The sequence below is a fragment of the Carassius carassius genome, chromosome 5 (assembly GCF_963082965.1).
Source record: "Carassius carassius chromosome 5, fCarCar2.1, whole genome shotgun sequence".
Taxonomy (NCBI): domain Eukaryota; kingdom Metazoa; phylum Chordata; class Actinopteri; order Cypriniformes; family Cyprinidae; genus Carassius; species Carassius carassius.
This window is the reverse complement of record NC_081759.1, coordinates 28,056,592-28,084,478: the sequence shown is the minus strand read 5'-3', so window position 1 is coordinate 28,084,478 and position 27,887 is coordinate 28,056,592. Positions and strand designations below refer to the sequence as shown.

General features: G+C 39.4%; 1 protein-coding gene across 8 annotated transcripts; it reads right to left on the bottom strand.

The window, feature by feature from the left end:
- Nucleotides 1-1,729: 1,729 nt before the first annotated feature.
- Nucleotides 1,730-23,867, bottom strand: gucy2d (guanylate cyclase 2D, retinal). Of its 8 annotated transcripts, XM_059550412.1 has the most exons (22): nt 23,727-23,861; nt 23,446-23,539; nt 18,877-19,907; nt 13,036-13,337; nt 12,080-12,455; nt 11,900-11,984; nt 11,696-11,810; nt 11,568-11,588; nt 11,325-11,444; nt 9,979-10,062; nt 9,629-9,805; nt 9,286-9,442; nt 9,000-9,149; nt 8,680-8,828; nt 8,413-8,576; nt 8,146-8,338; nt 6,974-7,148; nt 5,918-6,016; nt 4,451-4,545; nt 3,526-3,611; nt 3,346-3,434; nt 1,730-2,969 (listed from the first exon to the last, which is right to left on the bottom strand). In XM_059550412.1, exons 3-21 carry the CDS (start codon nt 19,685-19,687, stop codon nt 3,347-3,349), a joined length of 3,447 nt encoding a protein of 1,148 aa, XP_059406395.1. In that variant the 5' UTR covers nt 19,688-19,907; nt 23,446-23,539; nt 23,727-23,861; the 3' UTR covers nt 1,730-2,969; nt 3,346. The 8 variants fall into 8 exon arrangements, 6 of the variants coding, with proteins under 6 accessions (XP_059406395.1, XP_059406394.1, XP_059406396.1 ...); XM_059550411.1 differs by having other exon boundaries at nt 23,446-23,867; XM_059550413.1 differs by having other exon boundaries at nt 18,877-19,753; nt 23,446-23,867.
- Nucleotides 23,868-27,887: the final 4,020 nt, after the last annotated feature.

Here is a 27,887-nt window from a genome sequence, read left to right as displayed (position 1 = left end):
GGCACAGAGAGAAAAACACACAGTAGAACCGCCCTGGAACCGTGCCGGGCGCGGGGGATAATAGCCGTGCTCCACATTCACATTTGCTGGGTTGTTCATGAGGAACTGGGTCACGCGCCGTGGCCTACATTTTTAAGGTTTGTTGTCTTCGTTTTTCTCCTCCCCACATTTATTTGGGCTGGCTCCGCCCTCGTTGCCTGAGCAGTGCAACGGGGGTTGGGGAAGAGCGGCGGTTCGCACAGTTTGAAGCTGAGAGACCAAGTCAAGCAGTTGGATGCGCCCTCGCATGTAGACAAACAGAGCATTCACACGCGCGTAACAGAAGAACAGTGCGCGAGCCAGCGAGAAATTTGTGCGTGCTGACACAACGAACTAATACAGAAACATGCGCCTGTCTATAAACATATTCATTTAACTTCCTATCCAGCCACGTATCACCCCGTCAAATAATTCACCTGTCATTGACAGCGCAATAGAAAATAAGCTCATTCAGACAACTGTTATTACAAATCTGCATTAAGTCATACGAGATGACGACAATGATTAAGATATGAACAAATGGCAGGGTTGAATAAATATTTGAACGTATCAGATATAATTTAGGCTAACGTTACACATTTCATGTTCCTTTAGTTTACCTTATTTTACCGTAGTCCGTGGAGGTCCGTGAAGTGCATGCCAATCCGTCGATTTAATCAGAATTGTGTTCGTCTTATTTCAAAGGAGAAAGAGCTTTATCATCGACACGTTATTTAAAATAAAACATAAGGAAATTATTTCTCTCTGGTTTGCTCTCTTGAAGGACCATTTAAACTTCTTCAGTTTGAAAACAGTGACCAGGAGGGCACGTTATTATTTATCCTGTCTTAGTATCAGCGACACTTTACCAGAAACAGTTGCTTAATGTGTAAAATGTGGTTTGACTCTAGGAGCCGCTATTCGGATTCTGATGGAAAGAAGCGAAAGCCAATCATAGTTTGGTCACGCTTCATGACACACCCATAGACTCCGCCTCACTCGCGTATCTTTGCCCAATCAACGAGCTGATTTGTGATAAGTGGGCGGAGCCACCATGTCCTAGTTCTTGGCGAATTATAATTCAGCTCAGACTCCGTTTACTCGAGTCACCCGAGCGCGAGTTGACACCCAATCCTCCGCGCGTCTTTATCAATCAGTCATATTAGCCCTGACATATGCACACAAAACAGAGATGCCTTCCCTTCTTTTAAAATCACACGGATATGCAACTCGTTTAAATGTTTCAAATAATAGCCTAGCCTAATAATAAAATCTTGTCAGAATTAACACTATAGGATCTTTTGTCTCTTGACATTATTTTGCCCCATTGTACCTGTAACTCTTGCCCAGTGTACGAGAAACATGTTTGTACTTTACATTTGTTACTCCGATGTGCTAGAAGACTTCGTACTGACATGTTATTTCAAACTGTGCAGGCAAATAAAATATATGATGTCTGAGAAAATCCTATGACCTTCTTGTTGATAAAAAAAACTTTCCTGCAGTGGAAAGGTATTTCAGCTACTTGTCTAATTTAAATGTCATTACATTTACATTTTCATTTAATGATTTAGCAGACACTTTTATCCAAATGAGAACAATAGAAGAAGTCATGTTTCTAGGAAGGGAAGTCTAGTCTGTAGATTAAGTGTTCACTTATGGAGCTAAATAAGCACATGTATGCAGCAAGTACTAAGAAAACATCTACACACTCACTAAAACCAGCTTTTATTTACACAGTTACACAGACAACAAGATAAAATGCTGAGATTGCAATTGAAATTCAGCTACATCCTGCTATGACTGTAGCTCCATAGATTGTGGTTTATCAGGTGACTGAAACGTCATCCTGGACAACCACAGGCGCCAGAACCCTCCTATCTTAATGACGATATCCATACCACACATTTAAAATTCCCTCTGTCATGAAGCATAATACCCCTTTTAGGGGGCACATACATTTACTGAGTGCATGAGCAGGCAAAGTAGTGCTGAGGATTAATCTCATGTTTTTTCTATGGTAATAATAGACTGCATGTCAGTACTTTTGATATCAGCAGGTTTTGACATCAGAATATTATGCATGGAATGTGTTGAATATCAGGATCAGGTGCCATGCTATTATAAAAAAGATTATTCGAATCTCAGCACACGAGTTTCCTTTTCAATGTATCTCTTTTCTTAACTCAAAGAGGACAATTGACCAATGAGACCAAATCATTTTCTGCCATATAACCTTGAACTTCAAAGAGGTGGCCGTGAAAACTGCTCTGAATGCTTTTCAATTTCCAGAAAGGCCAAACAGTGCCACATGAAATTAAACTGAATGCAAGCATTTGCAAAAAGAAAATGTGAAGAATGTGAAGAAATTCTTTTTTGAACTAACACCTAGTTTTTAAAGCCTGACATTCCTAGAAAAAAAAATTAACACAGTATTTTAAATCATTTCAATACATGGATATTATTGGTGTTATTTCCACTGAATTATAACTAAATAGTCAGGTGTCATTAGAAATAAGCTCCATCAGTTTTGTTTTGATTGTTTTTGTTTTAAAAATGTTGAAATAAAGAAAAATAAATCTCTCTGCAGCAGTGGAATAACTGGAGCGATCGCATAACTGCAGAGATGAATTGTTATCTCAGCACTGTCTTTAATTTGGTATTGGATGAACTGCAGTATAAACTATATACAGTTTTTAAAAAGTCCTCTGTGACCATCCAAAGCAGCTGTATGTCATCTTGTTTAGCTGATGGTTTTGATGGACTGGCATTCAGAGGTCAAGTGTTTTTGCTTCTTGTCAGATGTCCTAGTGAGCGTCTCCACTCTTTTTAGGAATGAATCAAGTAGAAAAGGGTAGTAGAGGGGTTGAACTTCTCAGTTCACCCCTTTCATCTCCTTGCCCCACTTCCTCCTAAATTTGATAGACTGGTTCAGAAACGTGCATCACAACCTATTGGAAGTCAAAGAAACAAAATAGCATGAGTATAGAAGTTTAACAACCTTAAGTTGCATGGCTTATAGGGATATTTTACACAAAAATGAAGAAATAAATTCTGTCGCCATTTGTCATTGCAAGCCGGTTATATTTTCTTTCTTCTGTAGAACACAAAATATATTCAGTGGAGTCCATAGCAACAGTAGACCCCACTGACTTTTCAAAAAAAAAAAACAAGTAACTCTTAAATTACATGTAGGATGCAACAGTAACTACATTAGTAAACTTCAGTGAACTGTAAACACTGTTTTTATTCATTAAGTAGAAAATTGAAATCAACCAATATAAAGAAATAAGTAAAATATGATTGAAATAACTGAGATGTTTCTACCTCAATTCCCCATCCTCTTTTGTCGATCCAGGAATTTCTGCCGCCTGTCCATCGGAATCTCATCCAAGCAGATACCATGGTTGCTCGCCCTTTATGGCAAGATAACCAAAGTTATTAACTCCCTAAATTACAGACATCTTCCCCAAAAGTACATACATATAGAACTTGTTTCTTTCTTACCCAGGAGTAAGGTCTGGCGGTACAGGTAATGGCTTATTGAATCCATCTCTCCCAACCAACCAGTATGTTTCCTCTACACCTTTACCCTGATAGAGAATGAGGTTTCAGGACATTTAAGAGGCATTTAGTGTCATGTGTGATCCCAGGAGGTTTCTTGGCAAATGCTAAAACAAAACCTTTCTTTAAACATTTCCCCCCTCACACTATTTCATGTAATTTGATTCTAGCTATGCCAAAGGGTGGACATATGTGCAACAGTGAAGAATTTTTTTTTTCTTCTTCTGAATGTCCTGAACCTTTCTACCATAGAGTAATTTCCATTATTGTGTGTAATGACATTTTATGGTGAAAAAGATGGCGATTGAAATTTAGAACATAAAACATTTAAACATTTTTGAATATAGTTGTTGTCTCTTTTGTTGTTAATTTTATAGCTATAGCATTCAGAAGGCAGTTGCCTTGGTTTTTTCTTCACACAACATGTCTCATGTATCATCTCATGTGTTGTCTTCATCGGCGCTGATAGATTTGTGTGAAGAGCTGTTGTGCTACGGGTGTCCCGAGTTCGAATCCCGACTCAAGGACCTTTCCTGATCCTGCCCCCATCTCTCTCCCACCTCGCTTCCTGTCAGTTCTGATCTGTCGTATCGTAATAAAGGTGAAAATGCCAAAAATAAATCTTTTTTTAAAAGTGTGGTCTTCATTAACACTGTTATCTTCTTGATAAAGACATTCAACGTTTGATAAAAACATAATAGGGACAACATTGACTCTTCTGAAAATTATACCAGAACTATGGGACAGATGCCATTCTAGAAATATATATCTGCTATATAATCATCACAATATTGAATTATTTTACTGTTTAGGATTATTAGGATAATGCATTTGACCATAGTTGTGCATTGTGTGTGTGTTTGCATACCTTGAGCTCTGTCCTGCCCCTAACATCTATTTTGTAGCCAAGTTTGAGGCTGTTCAGGACATCAACAGTACTCTGGTTGACATGAATTCTGTAAGCTATTAAAACAGGGACAAAACAATTAAGAAAAACATAGTAAATTAATTAATATTACAATAAAAAGTGTTACAAACTAAACAACACTTGATCATTGCCCATGTTAGTTTCTTGTGAACATACAGACTCACTCAGGACATCAAGAACATACTGTATCAAGCAGAATTCCACTTAGAAGTAATGATGTTTCTTGAGAAACCACCAGATGGCAGTATGTCCATAACTGCTTGACTGTTCACTCTCTGAGACATTTTAAAACTGAAGCACTGGGCATATTACGTCACTCAAGACATTCTGTCATTCTTCTTTTAATTTATTAATTAAACAACTGCGTTTTTGTCATTTCATTCTGTAGGTAAAAACACATAGCAGTAGATGTGTGATTTTATTTTATATTTATTTTTTGTGTGTGGCCTAACATATGAAAACATCAAATATTTCATTTTTAAATTGAATTTGAAACCTAATTAAAAAAAAAAACCTTCAGCAATATAATAATAATAATAATAATAGTTTTGAGGTATTTCAACTAAAATTTACTCTACAATTAAAAATGTTGTGGACGGTAAGATTTTGGGGAAAAAAAGCCTCCTAATCTGCATTTGTTTGATAAAAATATAGTAAAACAGTAATATTACGAAATATTGCTTTTTTTTATTTTAACATATTTACATATTTAATTAAGTCAAACAAAGCTAAATTTTCAGCCACAATTACTCAACATTAGTATGTTGAAAACAGTGCTGCTTAATATTTTTGTGCAAACCGTAAAACATTTTTCCTGGATTTATTGACAAATGGAACATTTTTAAAGTACCCAATTTTTTTGAAATAGAAAACATTTGTGATATTATTAATGTCTTTACTGTCACTTTGCTGAATAAAAGTATTAATTAAAAATGTACTAACCAAACTTTAGAGCGATAGTGTATATTTTTAGACACTGGTAGTAATCATGTTTCACACATTCTTCCATGTTCTTCAACATGAAACATGTTCTAAAGGTGAAGTGAATGTTCTGAGATAAATGTGGCACAAGGTCTGATTAAAGGTGAAACAGTTCAGGGTGATGTCGAGGCGGAGGAGTTCTTAGAGGACATTCGCTTTAAAGCAGAATTTTCTTTCTAATTTGGCTTATACTCTTAAGAGCTTACAGTGAACTCTGCACTTTAAGCCTTCTCAGCTTCTCAGTGACATGCACTCACTGATCAGCACACACACACACACACACACACAGTACTAACCACTGAGTCTTCTAACTGATCCTTAGCCAAAGACCAATTCCTGGAATCACAACTTCAGCGACAGCCACAAATGTTTAGATTTTTACTACGTGCTGATGTATATGCATATGAAACACACAAGTGTACTCACGCAACCCTGTGGATTCCATTCGGGAGGCTGTGTTTACTGTGTCCCCGAACAGACAGTATCGAGGCATCTTCAACCCAACTACACCTGCTACCACTGGACCTGTCACATACACATGAAATATTAGTTAGCACATTAGCAACCGCATAGAATTACATGCTGTGTCAGTCACACCTGTGTGAGCACCATGTGATCTCTGCTGAGTTGTAGGGTGGGGGAAAGGGCCAATGGCGTGCAAACTAATTGGATGAATCTGTTAATTGGATGATGCCCAGGATTTACATTTCACTTGTTCTAGAAATACAAAGCCATCAGAGGATCAAGTGTAAATACGTTTTTACATTTAGCACAATGTTGATTGTGTAAGACAAGACCATCTTTATCAATGAACATTACATTCAGGAGAGGAATTATGTGTTTGATTTTTAAGTATATGAGATGATGCATTTCATTTAAGGGTGTTAAGTACTTGGACAAACTGTACTGTTGACATAATATGAAAATACTGGCTCTCTTATGGCTTTGTTAGATTTATAGGGTTAAAAGGCTGCTACAGAGTTTAACCAGTTGCATGCATTATGAAGATTTTCATTCAAAAGTTCAGGGTCATTAAGCCTTTAATTTATTTTTTATTTAATAAATTATTTTATTCAGCAAGCTTGTATTAAACTAATCAAAAGTGACAATAAAGACTTTAAAAGTGTTACAAATGATTAATATTTCAAAGAAAAGCTCTTTTAGCTATCAAAGAATAAAATAGCTAAAAGAAAAAATTTAGCACAGTTTCAACAAAAATATTCAGCAGCACAAATGTTCTCAGCACTGATAATAATAAGATTTTTTTTTTCTTAAGCTATAAATTTAGCATATTATAATAATTTCTGAATGTACTGATTTTGAAGTAATGGCTATTGAAAATTCAGCTTTACTAAAACAGTAACGTATGACCTTTTAACAGAAATTGTTTTGATAAAGAGCAAGATACTAAATGTATCTTTCAGACCCCAAACTTTTGAATGTTTGCTATATATGTGTTTGAGTGCTTTGCGTGATTCTTACCAGAATGAAGTCCAATGCGGATTTTGACTTTGACGTCAGGCATGTGCCTCATCTGAAATGTTCCGATGCAGTGAAGAATGTCCAGAGACATGTTGGCCATTTCTGCTGCGTGACGGTTACCGTTACGGTTTGGAACCCCTGATGCCACCATGTACGCATCTCCAATAGTCTCCACCTGTATGTATCATATAAAATGTTTCTGGCAAAATGCTAAACTGTTTGCATGCACTATTTTATCTCAAATGATGTAATATTATATTATATTGTTAAGTAATTTATTGTTTTCATTTATTCACAAGATAAAAATATTTAAAAGAATGTCTCATCAAATGATTCACTCAAAGACCACAATAAAAAATTGGATGTTTTAGCCTTACAAAAGTTACTAAAATGTACCATTTAGATACTAATATGATTATATATTAGATTACTGCACATACAGTACAGACCAAAAGTTTGGACACACCTTCTCATTCAAAGAGTTTTCTTTATTTTCATGACTATGAAAATTGGAGAGTCACACTGAAGGCATCAAGGGCTATTTGACCAAGAAGGAGAGTGATGGGGTGCTGCGCCAGATGACCTGACCTCCACAGTCACCGGACCTGAACCCAATCGAGATGGTTTAGGGGTGAGCTGGACCGCAGACAGAAGGCAAAAGGGCCAACAAGTGCTAAGCATCTCTCGGGGAACTCCTTCAAGACTGTTGGAAGACCATTTCAGGTGACTCCCTCTTGAAGCTCATCAAGAGAATGCCAAGAGTGTGCAAAGCAGTAATCAAAGCAAAAGGTGGCTACTTTGAAGAACCTAGAATATGACATATTGTCATACCTAGAATATACAGTTGTTTCTCACTTTTTTTGTTATGTATATAATTCCATATATAATTCCACATGTGTTAATTCATAGTTTTGATGCCTTCAGTGTGAATCTACAATTTTCATAGTCATGAAAATAAAGAAAACTCTTTGAATGAGAAGGTGTGTCCAAACATTTAGTCTGTACTGTATATATACCTTTGATACTAAGTAAGGCACAAAGATGTACATTTTGAAAGGGTACCACCAAGTGACAGCTTATATAGCTTTTTTTCTGAGATCAGCTTTGATCGTAAAATAATCTATTCAATTTCCACAACAGTATAAAAGAAAGAGAAAAAAGCTAATGCAAACCTTGTAGACATCGTGGATTGCAATGATTCCATCAAAAAGTGTGTAGAGGTCATTAAGCAGATCAACCACTTCGATAGGTTCACTCAGAGCAGAGATGGTGGTAAAGCCCACAATATCACTGAAATACAGCGTGGCTTCTGAAAAGTGCTCCGGCTTCACAGGCTTCCCTGTCTTTAATGCCAAGGCCACAGATCTGAAAGACAGAATGGCATTATAACAAACAAAAGAAATGTGAAAATCAATCTAAACATCTGAAGTAGGACTCACTTGGGGAGCATCTGGGCTAGAAGAGCATCCGTTTTCTGACGCTCAACCTCTAGTTCTTCAGTCCTCTCTCGGATCAGATCCTCCAGGTTTGAGGAGTACTGCTCCAGCATCCTTAACATTGAGTCAATTATATTTGTCTTCTTTCCCTTGTTCACATTCTTAAACTGCAAGTTAGAAAAAAGTTTTTTTTCCTGTATATTTTATATTGTGTGTGTGTATATGTAAAGTGATGTGTATGCTTGAGAAAGAGAGAGAAAGAGAGAGCACCTGTCTAAAGATTTCCTCAAACGTGGGTCTCTTGTCAGGCTCCTCACTCCAGGCCTGCTTCATGATCTGAATCACCTCCAGCGGCGCTTCATCCACAGACACAGAGGGTCGGAACAGCGGTGGAGGACTGCGCACCTTATCTATGATTTCTGCCCGCAGAAATACACAACTTGAGCATTCACATCTTATGTGACACTGTATCCATATCTGAATTGCTCCAAACCAACTGCATTAAATCACTGCCATCTTTAGTTTTTACATTGACTAGGAGAAAACCTTAATGGTATGTGATTATATAGTGGTATATGAGAGTGTCTAACCTTCAGGAGGCATATCCAACATGCAGAAGGGCGCACAGCGAGAGATCACCTCCTGCATGATAATAGAAAAGCTATATACATCAGCTGCATACGTCCCCTTCTTCTTCAGTTTGGGATCCCGCAGGATCTCTGGAGCTGTCCAGAATTGATCTGTATCAAAGATACAGGGATTAGAGTCAATCAGAAATACTGAATATATTAAAAAAAAGCAAGAGGAGATGATGATAACTTCTATGTCATGATTCTCATCTCATGGTTTAGCAGTTTGCACATGTATTACATGTACCCTCTGGTTTGGTGTCCTCCAGGATGATGTTTTGACAGCTGAGGATTTCACTGAAGCCATAATCCGTAACTTTCAGAACAAAGCGACCATCTACCACACAGTTCCTTGACTTCAGACGTCCATGAATAATCCCATGATTATGCAAGTACTTCATCCCCTGGCAGGAAAAGATAAAAAAAATGCCTTAGAAGGAAAGTGACAGAGAAGTATGAGGAGATGGGAGCGAGTGACATCTTTGGCAGTTCATTAGTGAACTAGATTTTCATCAATATCTTCATCTTCTTACTGAGCTGTTTTTACTTATCCGTTCATCTATGCATTCATTCAGCCCTAAATTCCTCACCCTGATCAGGTCAAGGAGAAGAGAGGATTTGAACATCCAGTCCAGTCTCATTTCCTCGTTGTTGAGCAGGTCTTCCAGGCTGCCTCTGGTGCAATGCTCCGTAACAATGCCAAATATGCCAGTATCCAAGAACAGACCCAGAAACAGGTTCAGATTCTCATGACGCATGTCTCTCAGCTAGAACGAGAGAAGAGGAGGACAAGCAGAAGCAACAACAAAAAAAAAAGGTGAAGAAGACAGGATGGGAAGGGGAGTATAGTGTTCAGTTTTTCATTTCAAAACCTGTCCACAAGTTGTAAGTTATACAATGAATTATTAACTTTCATTCACTTCATTCACTTCTCTCTTACCTTAATAAAGATGGTCTGAGCGCTTTCACTGATTTCTGAAACTGAATCTCCACAGGGGCATTTCTTCAGCCAGACCCAGTCACCCTGACAGCACAGAATAATACAACTGAACACATCTCCACAGGCTCACATAAAATCTTGTTTTTCAACTTTTCCGCACCAGATTTTATGTATTTCATTTAAATTAGATAAATGGTTTAAATAGAGTTTTAAGTATTGCACTTCTGTTCATACTTTTGATAATTGAATATGTAGAATTTTGTGAAAGTTCTGCAGAACTTTCTGCTGCTAATTCTGTACATTATTAATACTTTTCCCTCAACAACTGATGTACAAACAATAGCTGTATGTTGTTCATATTAATATACAGGCTACTACATACCTCTAATTTGACTCTTAGTGTATTTTGCCTGCAGTGATGGACAGGTTATTAAAAGCTGAAAAATTTAAATTAGTGAGCGTGGAGCGGGAAATGAAAAACCTAATGGAAGCTTGTTTTGTCCATTGAATAAAAAAAGAAAAAAGGTAATTGCAACTAGCACTAGCACTTTTCCTTCTTTTTTTTTTCTTGTCTTTTCATAAAAAATAAAAAAAACCTGGCTATGCGATCTGTACTAGACTTACTGAGAGTTGTCATGGCACTTGTATACTGTTGTTGTTCTCTTGTTGACCTGACTGCTTCTATTGTTCTCATTTGTAAGTCGCTTTGGATAAAAGCGTCTGCTAAATGATTAAATGTAAATGTAAACTTTGTATCTCACAGTTCACAGTTTATGTCTCACAATTCAGACTTAATTTTGCGAGATATAAACTTTCAATTCTTAGAAAAAAAATCTAATTTCAATGTGTTTACTTGCAACTGCCAATTTTAATACTGAGTGTAGAACTGGCAACTGTGTGATATAAACTCGCAATTCTGAGGAGAATTATACAAATTGTGAGAAATACAAAAATGCTTATAAAAAAAATTCACAATTGTGAGATGAAAAGTTGCAATTACCCTTTTTAAATGTTTTATCTTGGACAGGCTGTTCTTTTTAAAAGTGTGAATTTATATTTTACAATTCTGAGTTTATCTTGCAATTCATTGGTGGAAAAAAAATATACAGAATTAGCTATTAACTATTAACTTACTGTTTATTGAATTGTTTTATAAGAACAATACCACAAATGGAATCATGCTTTTGTACTGAATATCAGCATATCAGACCAGACCTTCTGGTATTAAGTACAAATTCACACTTTTCTTTGTGTGATATTGCTTTATACAGAACTAAAACTTGGTAACTAACAACTTACCAAAGTGTATCTATGGCTGTAAACAAAAAAGCACAGATTTCACACACCTCAAATACAGCAACGTTGGACGTTTCAGGAGTTGACGCAATGTAACTGCGTCTTGAAACTGAGTGGCGAGGGGTTTTAACATCTTGTTGACTCTTCACCGTACTCTCCTCATTCAGCTTCTACAGAAAGAATGGAGAATGTGAGAAACACATACAAACATCTGAGTAAGAGCGTGAGTCAGAGTCATCACACTTGCAGCAGATCACACAATAAAATTATATAAAACTAATTAAAATTATGACCATACTCTCCTCATTCAGCTTCTACAGAGACACACACACACACACACAGAGAGAGAAATGATAAGTGAGAGAAACACAGATAAAGAAGTCTATGAGCAAGACAGAGAGAGATAGCATTTATGACTGACCCTCCTGCTGAGTGTGGTGTTGATGAAGACCAAGTCATCCAGTGTCAGTATTATCTTAGTTGGGCTGCCATTTCCTCCTCCACCAAATGCTCCTAATATCCCCATCCCATATTTCCTGGACACAAACAAACAGATATATCAGTAATACAATAAACATATTCAATACAAGGTGGTTTGTTGCAACTCAGCCAATTCAATTCATACCTTAAATGTAGAAATAATACACTTGCTCCACTTAAAAACACACAGAATAAGAGAAAAAGGAAGAAAATGGTCACTCCATCTAAGCCTGCAATGAAAGGAAAAGAACAACAGACAGAATCATTGGTTAAATATATTGTAGCTAATAAAATGTATGTGGTACAAGAATGTTTGCTTTCTCACCTCCACTACAAGCGACATAAGGACTGAACCAACAGTTTGAGTCAGTTCTTGGAGACGCTCCAGCAAAATGAATCGATTTCCCCAGGAACTTCAACCCTCCATATTTCCCATGTGTGTGCGATGCTTCCAGGGCGTGCGTGCGATGTAGGCTGGACCCAGAGCCATCTGAATCAAGGACAGCATAGCGGGCCTGCATTCCTTCTCCATCTGTACCTGCAGATATCCGCTGGTTAAAGCCATTGAATTCAAATCCTCCCTCATTTTTAACCAGTGCATCACCCGATACCCAGCGCCCTCCACTAGCAACTCGGCTCTGCTCTGCGGCCTTGGCTGTATAATAGAGCATGTTATAGATGGTCCCAAAGAATGGAGAAACCTGCCAAGAAAAAAAAAATCCTCAAAAATGGAACAAATAACATTATGAATCTTAATGGGATTCTAAGCAATTTCTCATAGAAAATGTAATCAAATAATAAACGTTTTAGTAGTTTTTATTTAGTTAGTTTTTATTAAGTAGTAGTTTTAGTCGTGGCCTAATGTTTAAAGAGCTGGACTTGTAACCTGAAGTTTGTGGGTTCGAGACTCAGTACCAGTAGGAATTATAGGTGGGGGAGTGAATCTACAGCTCTCTCTTCCACCTTCAATACCAATGACTGAGGTGTACTCGAGCAGGGCACCGAACCCCCAATTGCTCCCTAGGTACAGCAGCAAAAAATGGCTGCCCACTGATCCAGGTGTGTATTCACAGTGTTTGCATTTAAACCCATTCAAGTGCAAACACTTAGCAGTGAGTAATGAAAACATACAGAGCACAATTTCCTACTGTGACAAAGATGATTTCTACATAAGTATAGATCTTCCTATTCCCATCCCTGTATTGCTAGTTTAGAATGATACCTAGTTGTAAGCACTAAGACAAGTTCATACCGATTATTTTTCGGACCGATAACAGTTACCTCTTCGGGTGGTGTGCTGGTACGTATGTCGTAGGATTCCTGCGCTGCACTAAAGGCCTCATAGAAGTTTTGTTCCCCTTGGTCCATGGTTATTGTCAGGACCCCATCATATGCTCGTCGCAGTTTGGTGTCATTGGCCAGGATTGGATAGTTCACATTTTTATATGGCAGTGAATACAGAAGGGTGTCATAAGGAATGAAGATGTACCCTCGGTCAATCATTCTCATGTCCATTGCTGTGGTTAGCAACTGATACTGTTCCTCTCCACCAATCAGAACAGAGTGCATGCACATGATGACAACTGCACACAGAAAAAGAAGAGGGAGGAATAAAAAAATGGGAAAGTGCAAAGAGGACTCATGAATAAATAAAATTATTATTAATTATTAAAACACAATGAGAGATATTACACAAATAAATATGCAAAAAAATATATATTTATAAAGTGCCTGCCCTAATTTCGATTGGAAAAGGAAAAGGACACTAAAATTGCATTTAATTGTTTTTAATCATTTAAAAAAAAAAAATTAAATAAAAATAATTAACTATAAAAATAAGTACAATTAAAAAATTAAGTGAATTACCATAGATTACATTCTCAAACAGTAATTATAGATTGAATTTTAATTTAATCTCAGTATATCTAAGGACGTAGAAGCAGATTATATTAACTGAAACCACTAATCAACTTTTTTCATTATAATTTTTGTTAAATTGAAACCTTAAATGTCAAAATTCAAAAAGATTCATTTTAATTCATATTTAGATTTTTAAAGGGGTCATCGGATCCTAATTTTCCACAAGTAAATATGATTCTTTAGGGTCTTAATGAAAAGTCTTTGGTTAAAATTTCTCAATGGTAGTGTAAAACAACACCCATTTTACCTTGTCAAAATCAGCTCTGTAGACATCAACCCATTCTGATGCATGCCGCTTTAAATGCTAATGAGCTCTGCTCACCCCGCCCCTCTCTTCTGTGGGATGACCAGCCATGCTTGGAGAGACTGTTTACTTTAGCCACAGAACTTGCTAACTAGCAAGTTATTAGTAAAGACAATTGCAAAGATTCATGAAAAAACCCTTATACTCACATCTGTTGTAAGTGAAGCTGGATCACGAATGATTTGTACGAACATAGATGTATTAGGCAGATCTGGGGCGCATTCCCATAAACAAACGTAATCACTTAGATGTCAGGAATAAATGATGTCTGCTATGTTCATTATTACATCCAACAACAACACACCTCTATGGAGACATTTTTGTCTACTCCTGCTCTGGAGTAGATTTCGGTCGGACTGTCACAGCTCACTCAGGGTGGGTCTAAGGTACAACAATCATTGAAGGGGCCTTCGTCTGTGAAAAATAAGGGGATATTATTTTTTGGTTTTTAATAATAACTACTGGGTGAATTTTAATCGCTATAGGCAGGGCCGGCCCAAGCCTTTATGGGGCCCCTCAGTTTTGCCAATATGACGGATTATTGTCAATGCTTGATTATTCTCACACTATAAATCACCCACACCCATTATCAGTGTTGTTTATCATACCAATGTCTGCCTGGCATGTTTTTACCCTTCTACCATTTTTAAATGTAAAAGTAGCAAACCCTCAAGAGCGGTCAGGTGTTAAAGTATGCGTGAACCGGAGGTTTGCGACCCAATTTATAATATTGCGACCCAATAATATTTTGAAGTATTTCGGAGAGAGACGGAATATTGAATGAGGAAAGCAGAGGGCATGGTTTGTTTGTTTTTCTACCGCAAACTGATTAAATATAGTAAAGTAGGGGTTTCATTCAGAAATGGAGGCAGATGAGTCCTGTTCAGTTTATACAGAGCGTGTGTTCTGAAAATGCAGTTGTGAGTCCTGAAAATTTACAGGTGAGTTCAGTTACAGAATTGTAATACAAATAAATAACGGAACTGTGTGTGAACGTAACCATAAGGACTCTAATACAGGACTGACAACCGTATTCTGCTGGTGTGTGAACGCAGTGGTGTACTGAAAAGCAGACAATACATTTACCAAACCGAATGTTATTTTAACCACATCAATTATTAATCACACATCTAAAACAACAGCTCATAATCTATAACTAGCTAATTAAGGCATAATGTTTTTGGAATATAGTGGCCACAGGGACCCTAAGAAACCGCTTAGCATGGTAGATGTGTACACACACTGCCAATACACATTTATGTTCAAACAACTTGTAAAAGTGAATTTAACATCCGATGACCCCTTTAAATATAATTCAAACATAACTGCACCTTTAAAAAATGAATTTAATGGATTAATAAAAGACTGTAAAAATGCTACTGTCACGGCAGGGATCCAATGAGGCACGGAGATAGAACCAATCGCAGATAAGTCTTTATTCAAGGGTTAATCCAAAATAATAACAGTCCAGGCAGGTGTCGAAACCAAAACATCCATCCAAACATAAACAGAACAAGAACAAGTAGACAAGGCACGGGCAAGACAGATTGACGGACATGAATTCACAACGACTCCGTGACACATACTAAGACAGACCGGGTTATATACACAAGGAGAGACAAATGCTAATGGGAAACTGACAATGTGATGATAGGTAATTAGTGACAGCTGGGTGCAATAATTAAGCAGGGACGTGAGGAATGTGACGGCTCCCAGACGCTCCACGACAAGACACAATACAGAGACAAGGAGGGAGGCGGACAGGTGGAGGCTCAGGGGGAGGGACGGAGGGCCAGAAAGGAAACATAGGAAACAGACACCAGAAGTGTAAACACAAAACAGGGAGACCAGGAGGGAGGAGGACCGGAGGAGGTCCAGGGGGAGGGACAGAGGGCCAGGCTAACAGAGGGGAACCGACAGAAACCACAACAGGAAACGAAAAACCTAAGTCCATGAAGGACTTCACGTGGCGCCCACCAGGGCGGAACAGAAGACCACCACAACCGTGTGGTCAAGGCGGAAACCCTCCAGGGCGGAGCAGAAAACCACCACAACCGTGTGGTCAGGGCGGAAGCCCCCCAGGGCGGAGCAGAAGACCACCACACCCCTGTGGTCAAGGCGGAAGCCCTCCAGGGCGGGGCAGACGACCACCACACCCCTGTGGTCAAGGCGGAAGCCCCCCAGGGCGGAGCAGAAGACCACCACAACCTTGTGGTCGAGGCCAGAGTTCCCCAGGGCGGAGCAGAAGCCCACCACTTCCGTGCGGCCGGATCAACGGGAGGACGAGACTCTGGTAATTCCATGGTGTCTCTACTGGACTCCAGAAGATCGGTGCTGACCTGGCTCTGCTCATGAAGATTATTGGTGACTTGCATCTGTTCATGAAGGTCCCCGGTGACTTGCATCTGTTCATGAAGGTCCCCGGTGACTTGACTCAGTCCTTGAAGATCACCGGTGACTTGACATGACTCTGGAGGATCAGCGGTGACTAGCCCTGACTCTGGAGGATCAGCGGTGACTAGCCCTGACTCTGGAGGATCAGCGGTGACTAGCCCTGACTCAGGAGGATCAGTGGTGACTAGCCCTGACTCTGGAGGATCATCAGTGACTAGCCCTGACTCTGGAGGATCAGCGGTGACTAGCCCTGACTCTGGAGAGTTCACTGGCACCTGACTCGACTCTGGAGAGTTCACTGGCACCTGACTCGACTCTGGTCAGTTCACTGGCACCTGACTCGACTCTGGAGGGTTCACTGGCACCTGACTCGACTCTGGAGGGTTCACTGGCACCTAACTCGACTCTGGAGGGTTCACAGGCACCTGACTCGACTCTGGAGGGTTCACAGGCACCTGACTCGACTCTGGAGGGTTCACTGGCACCTGACTCGACTCTGGAGGGTCAACTGGCACCTGACTCAACTCTGGATGGTCAACTGGCACCTGACTCGACTCTGGATGGTCAACTGGCACCTGACTCGACTCTGGAGGGTCAACTGGCACCTGACTCGACTCTGGAGGGTCAACTGGCACCTGACTCGACTCTGGAGGGTCAACTGGCACCTGACTCGACTCTGGAGGGTCAACTGGCACTTGACTCGACTCTGGAGGGTCAACTGGAACCTGACTCGACTCTGGAGGGTCAACTGGAACCTGACTCAACTTCGGAGGGTCAGCTGAGACTCTCATCCTGTGCAGCGGCGCTGGGCAAGCAGCCATCTTGGGCCATGACTCTGGACAGGCAGCCATCTTGTACTGTGGTGCTGGGCTGGCGGACATCTGGGGTTGTAGCGCTGAACCGGTGGCCAATGTGGGCATTGGCGCTGGGCTGGCGGCCATCTTGTACTGTGGCGCTGGACCGGTGGCCAATTTGGGCATTGGCGCTGGGTCAGCGGCCATCTTGTGCTGTGGCGCTGGACTGACGGCAATCTTGGGCTGTGGCGCTGGAACAGTGGCCAATTTGGGCATTGGCGCTGGGTTAGCGGCCATCTTGTGCTGTGGCGCTTGGCTGGTAGCCATCCTGGGCAGTGGTGCTGGACTGATGGCCATCTTGGGTTGTGGTGCTTGGCAGGTTGCCATCCTGGGCAGTGGTGCTGGGCTGACGACCACCCCGCCGGAAGAGACAGGAGTGGCTGGGGCATCCCACAGAAGCCGATGCTGCAAATAGTACACAAACTCCCAGAACTCCAAAGTTTCTAAATGCGCCATCTCCTCCTGAGAAACTGGATCATCCAGCCCGCTGTTAAAATAATCTTTAAGGGCTGCGTCATTGTATCCCATGCCCTCGGCCAGGGACCAGAACACCTGTGCCAGGGCACCCACCTCATTGCCCTCTTGGCGGAGGGCGATCAACTTCAGATACTTCGCCCTCCGCTCCGCCATCCTGGCTGGGGAGCGGGAAAAGACATACCGCTGGTTCCTTGCATGACGGAGTCGTTCTGTCACGGCAGGGATCCAATGAGGCACGGAGATAGAACCAATCGCAGATAAGTCTTTATTCAAGGGTTAATCCAAAATAATAACAGTCCAGGCAGGGGTCGAAACCAAAACATCCATCCAAACATAAACAGAACAAGAACAAGAAAAAGAAGACAAGGCGCGGGCAAGACAGATTGACGGACATGAATTCACAACGACTCCGTGACACATACTAAGACAGACCGGGTTATATACACAAGGAGAGACAAATGCTAATGGGAAACTGACAATGTGATGATAGGTAATTAGTGACAGCTGGGTGCAATAATTAAGCAGGGACGTGAGGAATGTGATTAATGAAGTGAAAGACACCGTGGGAAAAGAGGACATCTAGTGGACACCCAGGGAACACAACCCAGACACTGTGACAGCTACAGTAAAAACCTGTTAAACGGTTAACGATAAGTTCCTCTATTATATACAGTGAATACTGATAACTGTATTGGGCATTACATGTAATTTTAAGGTAGTATACCATTTTTGGAAGTGAAAAAGAATGTGAATAACAGTAAAGAACAGTGAATAACCGTAAATTGATATTCCCATAATTCCCTGTGTTACATTTCAAATAAAAATTTTTTCTTAAATAACTGTTTCTTCTAGGGTTTTTTTTGTTATCAGTTATGTACATTAGGGTTTATTGCATTATTTCAGTTTCATGTGTAACCATGATGGTGTTTAGTGTTTGTGTGAATGACACGGTGCACCTTCTATATTAAATGCTGCTTTGGTTTATCATGTGACTTTTTCATCACCACCTGCTTTTGGTGGTTATCATTGTATTACAACGGTACAAAACAGATTTTAGTACTTCAGTAGGTTGGTATACTGTATTTTTTACAGTATATTTCTTGCAACCACAGCTGCAGATTTTTTTTACCATAAATTTTATGGAATTTTTTTTCAAAGTGTTATAGAACTCACCCCTCACTCGATCGGTCTCCCGTATTGTCTTTAGGGCTCGCCGTGGCCCTTCCTTGTCCGTTTCCATGGTAACAACCACACCAACTGGCAGACCAAGGGCGCGCAAGGAAGCTGCCAGTTCATGCCCAGCCGCTTCCCACATGTCGTTCTCTGCTGTTATAATCCCAACATGTGCCCAGCGGAAAAAGCGTAGCACAGAGAGGAGCACACGAGAAGACAATGGGAGCGGCCGCAGGAAGGTGGAATACATTCCCTCATCCATGTTAGCCTTCAGACAAGCCCAGGACAGGATACCCTTGTTCCAATTCTTCGCTAGCAGCGCAGCAGCAGTGCAGTAGCCAGGGTTTGCCGGTCCAAGAAAGGCCGAACCATAGCCCTCCAGCTCAGCAAAGTGTGCCAGGGCTTTCGAGCTGGAGCAATCCTCATTAATTAGTGTGTAATCATACCAGTAGCCCTTGTTGAGGTCGGGGTCTTTGTTTATTCGGCTCATGGCTAACCGTGCAGCCAGATCTGGCAGGGCTTTGGAGAACATGGGGTCACATGTCCACGGTCCTACAATGGCAATTTTGAAGGTGGTGCCCCAGGCCTCACAGGGCAAGTATGATAGCATGACTAGAGAAAGGAGAAAACAGTTGCCCCACCAGCTGTGGCTGCATAGTACTGGGGTTGAGGACACAGGACACAATGAGCCATCAGGATTTTTCACTTTTCGCTTTGAGGGTTTTTTTCGTCGTCTCTTTCCGGCACTAGACTGTGGCCATCGTGGGTGGTGGGAATGGCGAAGAAAGCTAGAGTTTCTGTGGTCATCCATTTTATTTTTGATTTACTTTTAATTGTCTGGGACAATGAAAAGCAGGTGGCACTGAGAAGTGTTGTGCTGTATTGTGTGAATATTTGCTTAGCTACAGTATAAAGGCTGTTAAGAAAAAACACACACACACACACACCCAAAACACCCAGCTCTCAATTTGGGTTCTACCCACTGAGGAGCACTAGCCCAAAACTATTGCACAATAACCAGCCATCATGGTCTGTTTTAGAGATGGAGAGGAAAAGAGGGGAAAAAAGAAAAGGGATGAAAACAGAAGAGAAAAAGACAAAGTTAAGATTTTTATATGGGAATATTAATATACAATACATCTCTTTTTACCATAGTTTACTATATGTAGTAGTGATGTGAGAGTGTAACATTGGCTCCAACGTCAGCAACAGGGTCATATAACTGATTGTGGTATCAAGGTCAATAGATCTATACTGCATTTGAAAAGTCAGTAAGATTTTACATATACAGTTGCAATCAAAATTATTCAACCCCCTTGACCTGCAAGACATTTCGCTGTGGAGAACAACATTTTATGAAATCAATTCAACAAAGGCATCAGTAAAGTATTAGAGAAAGTTTGTTAATACACTTTTGAGTGATTCTGAGAATGGAGCATTGATGAATCATGATAAAATTCAAACTGGCTCTAAACATTCATGTTCAAAATTATTCAACCCCCCTTTGTGCAGAATATTTTATTGTTTAAAATCACCAATAAACGCTATCTGTAAGTGTTTAGAAGCTTCTGTCACCTCACTACTACAGTTTTGGCCCATTCCTCGCCTGAAAAAGCATCCAGATCACTGATAATCTTTGGTTTTCACATTGCCACTGCTTTCTTCAAATTCAACCAGATATTTGCAATGAGAATTAAGCCTGGGGACTGAACAGGTCACTCAAGTACATTCTATGACTGATCCCTGAACCAAGCAGAAGTAGATTTGGATGTGTACTTTGGGATGACTGTCCTGCAGGAAAGTCCACTGATAATCAGCTTCAGTCTTTGCACCAAAGGCATCACAATTCTTGTCAAAATGGTCTGATACTTCACAGAATCCATGATGTCCTTCATACAGTCATGATTTCCACTTTCTTCTACAGTAAAGAAACCACATAAAAGGACTGATCCACCTCCAAGTTTGATGATGAAGATGGTGTTCTTCTGCTTATGAGCTTTGCCAGTTTTGCCGCAGACATACCGCTGATCCATTGGTTCAGAAAGTTCCAGTTTGGTCACATCACTCCATAAAACATTACTCCAGAGCTCCACAGGTCTACACAAATGAATCATCAAGTTCAAGTTCAAGTCTGCCTTTTGTTCTTCTTGATCAAGAGTGGTATTCTGCAAGATGTCTCAACATGAAGGCCATACTTGTCTAGTGTTCTTCTTACATCGGGTCATCTTGCAAGTCTTTGGCTTTACATTGAAGGTTTTTCTCATTTGCTCTGATTAAAAATTTTCTGATATTGTGCTTTTTCTTCAACACCCTCATAGGTTTTCTGGTAAAACACACTTTAAGCTTAGGAATAAGGCTGAGAGCTGTGTCTCTAGGAACCTTCAATGTCTTGGAAATCTTCATATAGCCTTAGCCTTTATGAAGTATTACAATATTTATTCTATTTAGCTTTTGTGAGATCTCTGTTGACATTTGTGCTACTCAACTTCAGCACATGCATGGGCTAACTGTATGTGTAACAGCTCAAGCTAATTCTGTTTTTAATAGAGTTTCTAAAGGCTTAATTGTGTTTTGAGACTGTTTTATTACCCACCATGCAAATAAGTGATTTAAAAACAGCAATTTTGAATAGGGATTGAATAATTATGACATAGCAATATTATTAAAAAATCTTATAACTCAACTCAAAAGTATTACATTATATATTGACAATATCACTTTTAATATGCCAGTGAACTGTTATAGAGGCATTTTTTATTTTATCCTGGATCTTCAGAAAAGCTTGTATTTGTAAAGTACTGCAGTCTCTGAGGGGTTGAGTAATTTTGATTGCAACGGTATCTTTAATACTTAATAAATCTTAACACTTTAATTTAGTGAGGATGCATTAAATTAAACCAAAGTGACAATAAAGACCTTTACATTATTACAAAAAAATATATATATTTAGAAAGATTTATCAAATAATCATTCAAAATAAGTTTAATGGTTCCCATAAAAATGTTCATAAGCACAACTGTTTTCAACTTTGATAACAAAAAAAAAAAAAAAAAGTTTCTTGAGCATTAAATCAGCATGTTAGAATGATTTTATGGGGGATCATGTGATACTGAAGACTGGAGTAATGGCTTCTGAAAATTCAACTTTGTCACCACGGGAATAAATTAAATTTTAAAATGAATCAAAATAGAAAACAGTTATTTTAAAATGCAAAAATATTTCAAATATACTGTTTTTTCTTAAATAAATTCACCCTTGATGAGCATAACAAACATCATAAAGAAACATCCTAAAATCTTACCAACCCAAAACTTTCAAACGACAGTGTAATAAAAAATCAAATAAAACAAATGAGTAGATCTATTTTCCCCTATGTTGTACAGAAAAGTACAAAAGCCCATTTCTGCCTCAGAGTAAAAAGTATTAGGACTCTATTTCTCCTACTTGTGACTGTACATCTTTTGTGTTAAGTCACATTGTGACTTAAATTCTTATTTTAATTTTTATCTCACAGTTATCTTATTTTTTATTATGAGGAAGATTATATGATTAACAGATTAAATATATTAAAATTTTCCTATTTTTTATTTTGATAAAATAATACTATTTTTTCTTTAACAGAATTACATATATTTCTTCTTTAAGAGGCAATCTTCAATTAAATAATGAAATGTTGTTTGCTAATAAGAGTTTTGTTTTTCAACCCTCTTACCATCCTGTCCTCAGATATCTAACTGCAGGCTTGGTCACCTGACTCATGTGCTATTGGTGTTTAAAGGTGGAGCTGGGGTGAAGTGTCACACGACTTGTACCAGGCTGTCAACCCATTCCTCCCTCCCTCTCTTTCTCTATGCATTGCTCAGCAAGCACCAAGCAGATTACAATTAAAGAGCTCCACTCTCTAATTCATGTCATTATAATTCTGTCTAAATTCTGTATAAATGTCCTGTCTACCCCTCACTTCTTAACCACTTGGTCTGGCTTACTCTCGTTCTTTGGACTTTTGGCCAGCACTGAAATAACTCAGGATTACAGAGGATTGCACAGGACCTTGCTGTCAGTCTCATGCTACACCTTTGTTTGAGAGCTTTACTGTCTGCAATATTAGAGAACTGTCATCAGTTGTTGTCATGTTTCATCAGCTAAAGGAATTTCTCAATCTGCTTGAATCTCATGACCTTATCATGGATCACATTTTGTTTCAGTCAAGTTTATTGTAACTTTGTGATGTCACATTATTTTACCATTAACACTGAATACCACTAAATTTTCAATTTTTGGTGATTATTTTTGACGTAAAGTAATAAAAATAATTTAAGGCAATTCATTGTTAAGTTTAATACTGAAAAAAAGTGCAAATGCATTTGTTGAAAAAATTATTTATCAAACTCCTATACAAAGAAAAAAAAATATTTAAAGTTATGCTGTAACAACCTATTATTACTTAGCAGACCTCAGGGAGGTCCTAATCTTCTAAGCCTCAGGGACTACTCTAGCAAATTCAATACCGAAAACTACTTTTACCCTTAATTAAAGAATTGTTAGTAAAAGAGCAAAAGATGGGCTAACCTGGTAAGTGTGGCTAATTGAGAGTCATGGTGAGTACTCGTCCCATTAGAACTTCACAGAGTCTGAGAAGAACCAGAGGGGGACCAGAACAGCACTTCCAGGAGGAAATAGTAACAAGAAATAAAAAATTCCAAATTAAAAATTTAAAAGTCCAGATCGAAGGTGGAGAAAAGACAGATATTCCATTTCAAAATAGATGGAGAAGCTTTTTTTTTTTAAAAAGTCCTTTGTCTCATCATCTTTTAAAAGTATAGTATAAAAATGTAGATGTAGAAATCCACCTTTCTCTTTTTAAAATGGAGAGCTGATCTTTGGTTTGTGGTCCCTACAGGTTGGAGACCCCCTATTGGACTGAGTCCTGCCCCAATCTGGAGCGCTTAATGGGGGAAGCCACTGGAACAAGAGCCTCTCTGAGTCCTGGGTCTTACTGGGAATAGGCAAATTTACAAAGAGAGAGAGCAAGCGACAAGGAACGAGTAGGAGAAAGGAGGGGCAGGCCAGGAATCCAAGCAATGACTTCTTAACCCTCTTTAGCCTAATCCAGACATACATGGCAAAAGGCATTGTCTCTCCTCAGTGTGCATATGAGCTTGCGGTCCAGTAACATCCAAGATACAGACTTACAATTTAATAAAAACAACACTTCAACATGGACAATTTTTAACTAACTTCAATTAATTCTTTTTGTTTTTGTTTTTTTAAATATTTGTAACCAATATTAGTGTTTGTAGTCTACCTGTAAATGGAAGTTTAGGCAGACTGTATCATGTTTAATGTAATCCCACGATAAATATTACAATGGATAGGTTGTATGATGGTTTCTAATTAAGCGGAGGATTTGATCCCGTTGTCTGTGTGGGATCAGTAGTGAACCATCAAACGTTACAGATTGTACCATTAACACTTTATTTTAAGGTGTCTGTTATACATGATACAGGTACTTACTATTATAACAATAAATTATGCATAATTACGTGCAAGTACCCCTAAGACCAACCCTATTAGTAAGTACATGTATTTAATTATTTTTACTGAGTACTTGTAATTACACTGTAATAAGGACACCTTAAAATAAAGTGTAACCAATATGCATGTACTGTCCCGCTCCATCTTGTTGCCTCAGGTGCACTCTGTAATTTTTGTTTATGTTGCACTGGTCAATATGGCAGTCATCTGGACACCTAAAATGGCTGTACAACTCTGGCTGTGATTAATGAAAGTGAAAGATAACAGTAACCAAAATAAGCGAGTGGGATTTGACTGGACACATGGTTTAACATGGCAGCCCCACTGTTAAGGTCGAATGAACAGATTCTGCTAAGCTACTGACATGACTAAAATCTTATTTTTTTACTATTAACTTCTTTTGGGGAAACACTTTTAAATTTAAAACAACGGACGGAAAAAAACACAACTGACGCCAGACTTCTGCAATGAGTTTTAGATGATGGTGTTACTGTTAACACATTAGTGTAGCCAGGGGCGGACTGGCCATCGGGAGCACCGGGACATTTCCCGGTGGCCTGATGGTCATTCTGGCCTGCCAGCTGCCGCTGGTATGCAACTGCAATTTAATTGACGGATTTATGAATATACAATCAGGCGATCGGGGGTGAAAATGACACCACCACATGCCCAACATTAGCGACGCACTGCCTAATTGGCTATATTCAGAGGCAGGCTTTATGTTAGAAAATCGTGCAAAAAATAGAGCGTAAGCGCAAAGGAGTAGCAGAGAGGGAACGTATAAAAAGGAAAAAAGTCCTGGCCACAGGCGCAGCAAGTTGCTGCAAAATCCCAACCATGTTCGCCAGTATGGAGCAGGTCGGTCAGAAATACATTTACATTATATTTACCAGGGGTGGGACGATTCATTGAAAAAACCGAACCCTTCGGTTCGGCACGCGCTGGGACCGGTGTCGCATCTGTAATATGGTTTACTATAAATGTAAAACGGGGTTAGGCTAATATTTGTTTCTGTTGATGGATGAGCTGGGTTCCCAGACATTACAACAACGATGAGAAAAACAAAACAAAACAAAACAAAAAAGCCGGTGGACAAATCATTCACTCTTATAATCCCCATTCCAAAGAAACCCAAGATAACAGGACTTAACGACTACAGACCTGTGGCTCTAACGTCTGTCGTCATGAAGTCGTTTGAAAAACTGGTTCTGGCTTATCTGAAGGACATCACTGGACCCTTACTGGACCCCCTGCAGTTTGCGTACCGAGCAAACAGGTCCGTGGATGATGCAATCAACATGGCATTGCACTTCATCCTGCAACATCTGGACAAAACAGGGACTTATGTGAGGATCCTGTTTGTGGACTTTAGTTCGGCTTTCAACACCATCATCCCAACAACCCTCCAAACCAAACTGACCCAGCTCTCTGTTCCTAGCTCTATCTGTCAGTGGATCACCAGCTTTCTGACAGATAGGCAACAGTTAGTGAGACTGGGGAAATTCATGTCAAACAGCTGCTCCACCAACACTGGTGCCCCTCAGGGATGTGTTCTCTCCCCTCTGCTCTTCTCCCTGTACACCAACGACTGCACCTCTAAAGACCCCTCTGTCAAGCTCCTGAAGTTTGCAGACGATACTACAGTCATCGGCCTCATCCAGGACGGTGACGAGTCTGCTTACAGACAGGAGGTTGAGCAGCTGGCTGTCTGGTGCAGTCTTAACAACCTGGAGCTGAACACGCTCAAAACAGTGGAGATGACTGTGGACTTTAGGAGAAACCCCCCTGCACTTTCCCCACTCACCATCATGAACAGCACTGTGACTGCAGTGGAGTCATTCAGATTCCTGGGAACCACCATCTCTCAGGACCTGAAGTGGGACAATCACATTGGCTCCATTGTGAAAAAAGCCCAACAAAGGTTGTACTTCCTTCGCCAGCTGAGGAAGTTTAACCTGCCACAGGAGCTGCTGAAACAGTTCTACTCAGCCGTCATTGAGTCAGTCCTGTGTACTTCAATTACTGTCTGGTTTGGTTCAGCTACAAAATCAGATATCAGAAGACTACAGAGAACTGTTCGGACTGCCGAAAGGATTATTGGTGCTCCCCTGCCCACCCTCCAAGAACTGTACACATCCAGAGTGAGGAAAAGGACTCAGAAAATCACTCTGGATCCCTCACATCCAAGTCACCCCATCTTTGAACTTTTGCCATCTGGCCGGCGCCTCAGAGCCGCAAATACAAGAACAGCAAGGCACAAGAATAGTTTCTTCCCCCAGGCAATCTACCTCATGAACAGTTAAATGTTTCCCACTTAAACGTATGCTTATGCAAAAATGTGCAATATCCTTATATTTATTTGTTACCCCTCCATCCTAGAACATTCCTGCATCTCACTCAATCCTATTCCATTATCATTTATAGCACAATTGTTTATACACTTATTTATTTGCCAATTTGTAATTCTCCTGTACATTTTTTTTTTTTTTTTTTTTTTTTTTGTCTGTGTGTTGTTGTCTCTGTTTACTGGAAGCTTATGTCACTAAAACAAATTCCTTGTATGCGCAAGCATACTTGGCAATAAAGCTCTTTCTGATTCTGATTCTGATTCTGATTTCAATACGAATACGAACACTGGATCAGTGCATTCTCTTAAAGTGACAGTCTTTATATTAATCGAACAGCAACAACAAAGAAATCACTCACTGCTCTTGATTAAAAAGCTTTTGTAACTTTAATAAAGAAAATATTTAATTTGAAGTCCAAAATGCAATGCTGTTTAACATTTGATTACTTTATTCAATTTCTGTACCACAAAACTAACGTTAGACCTCCCTAAAAACCCTGAAAGTCAGTTTATTTAATTTGTATCTTTACTCTATTGTATTTATTTGTGCTGTTGCTTTTAGTTAGAATATTCTAAATAATATGATAAAATATATATTTTTTGAAAGTATAGTTTTTCCTTAAACATAGCACATACAACGGTACTTGCACAAACTAGCACACTTTTTTACATATGGGGATACAATATTTCTTTAGTGTCAAATTTGACCAGAAATTTAGATTTTCCATTTCTAGCCTACAATATATAGCCTAGTCTACAATGTGTATTTATTTATTTTGAAGGTGACGAAGGAAGCAACATTAGCACTATAGTGCTGCTAGTGCTCCTGCTGTTGAACAAGAGAGGGTGGACAGTTCAGCTTTTGAGTCAGATCAGGAACCTTCAGGTAAAGTTTAAGCTATAAGCAAAACTAAAAATGCTGGCTATACTCTTAGAAAAATATGTGCTTTTATGATTTATAAGATCATCAGTAGTAGGACTGTGATCATTGGGACATACAATTGATGGCTGCATAATTAATATAGATTATTGATAGTGCTTATTTCATATTGCAGAGAAACTCGATGTGCAGAGAGAGACAGGGATTAAAGGAAAGATGATAGATACAGTGAATGCCTTGATACTCCAT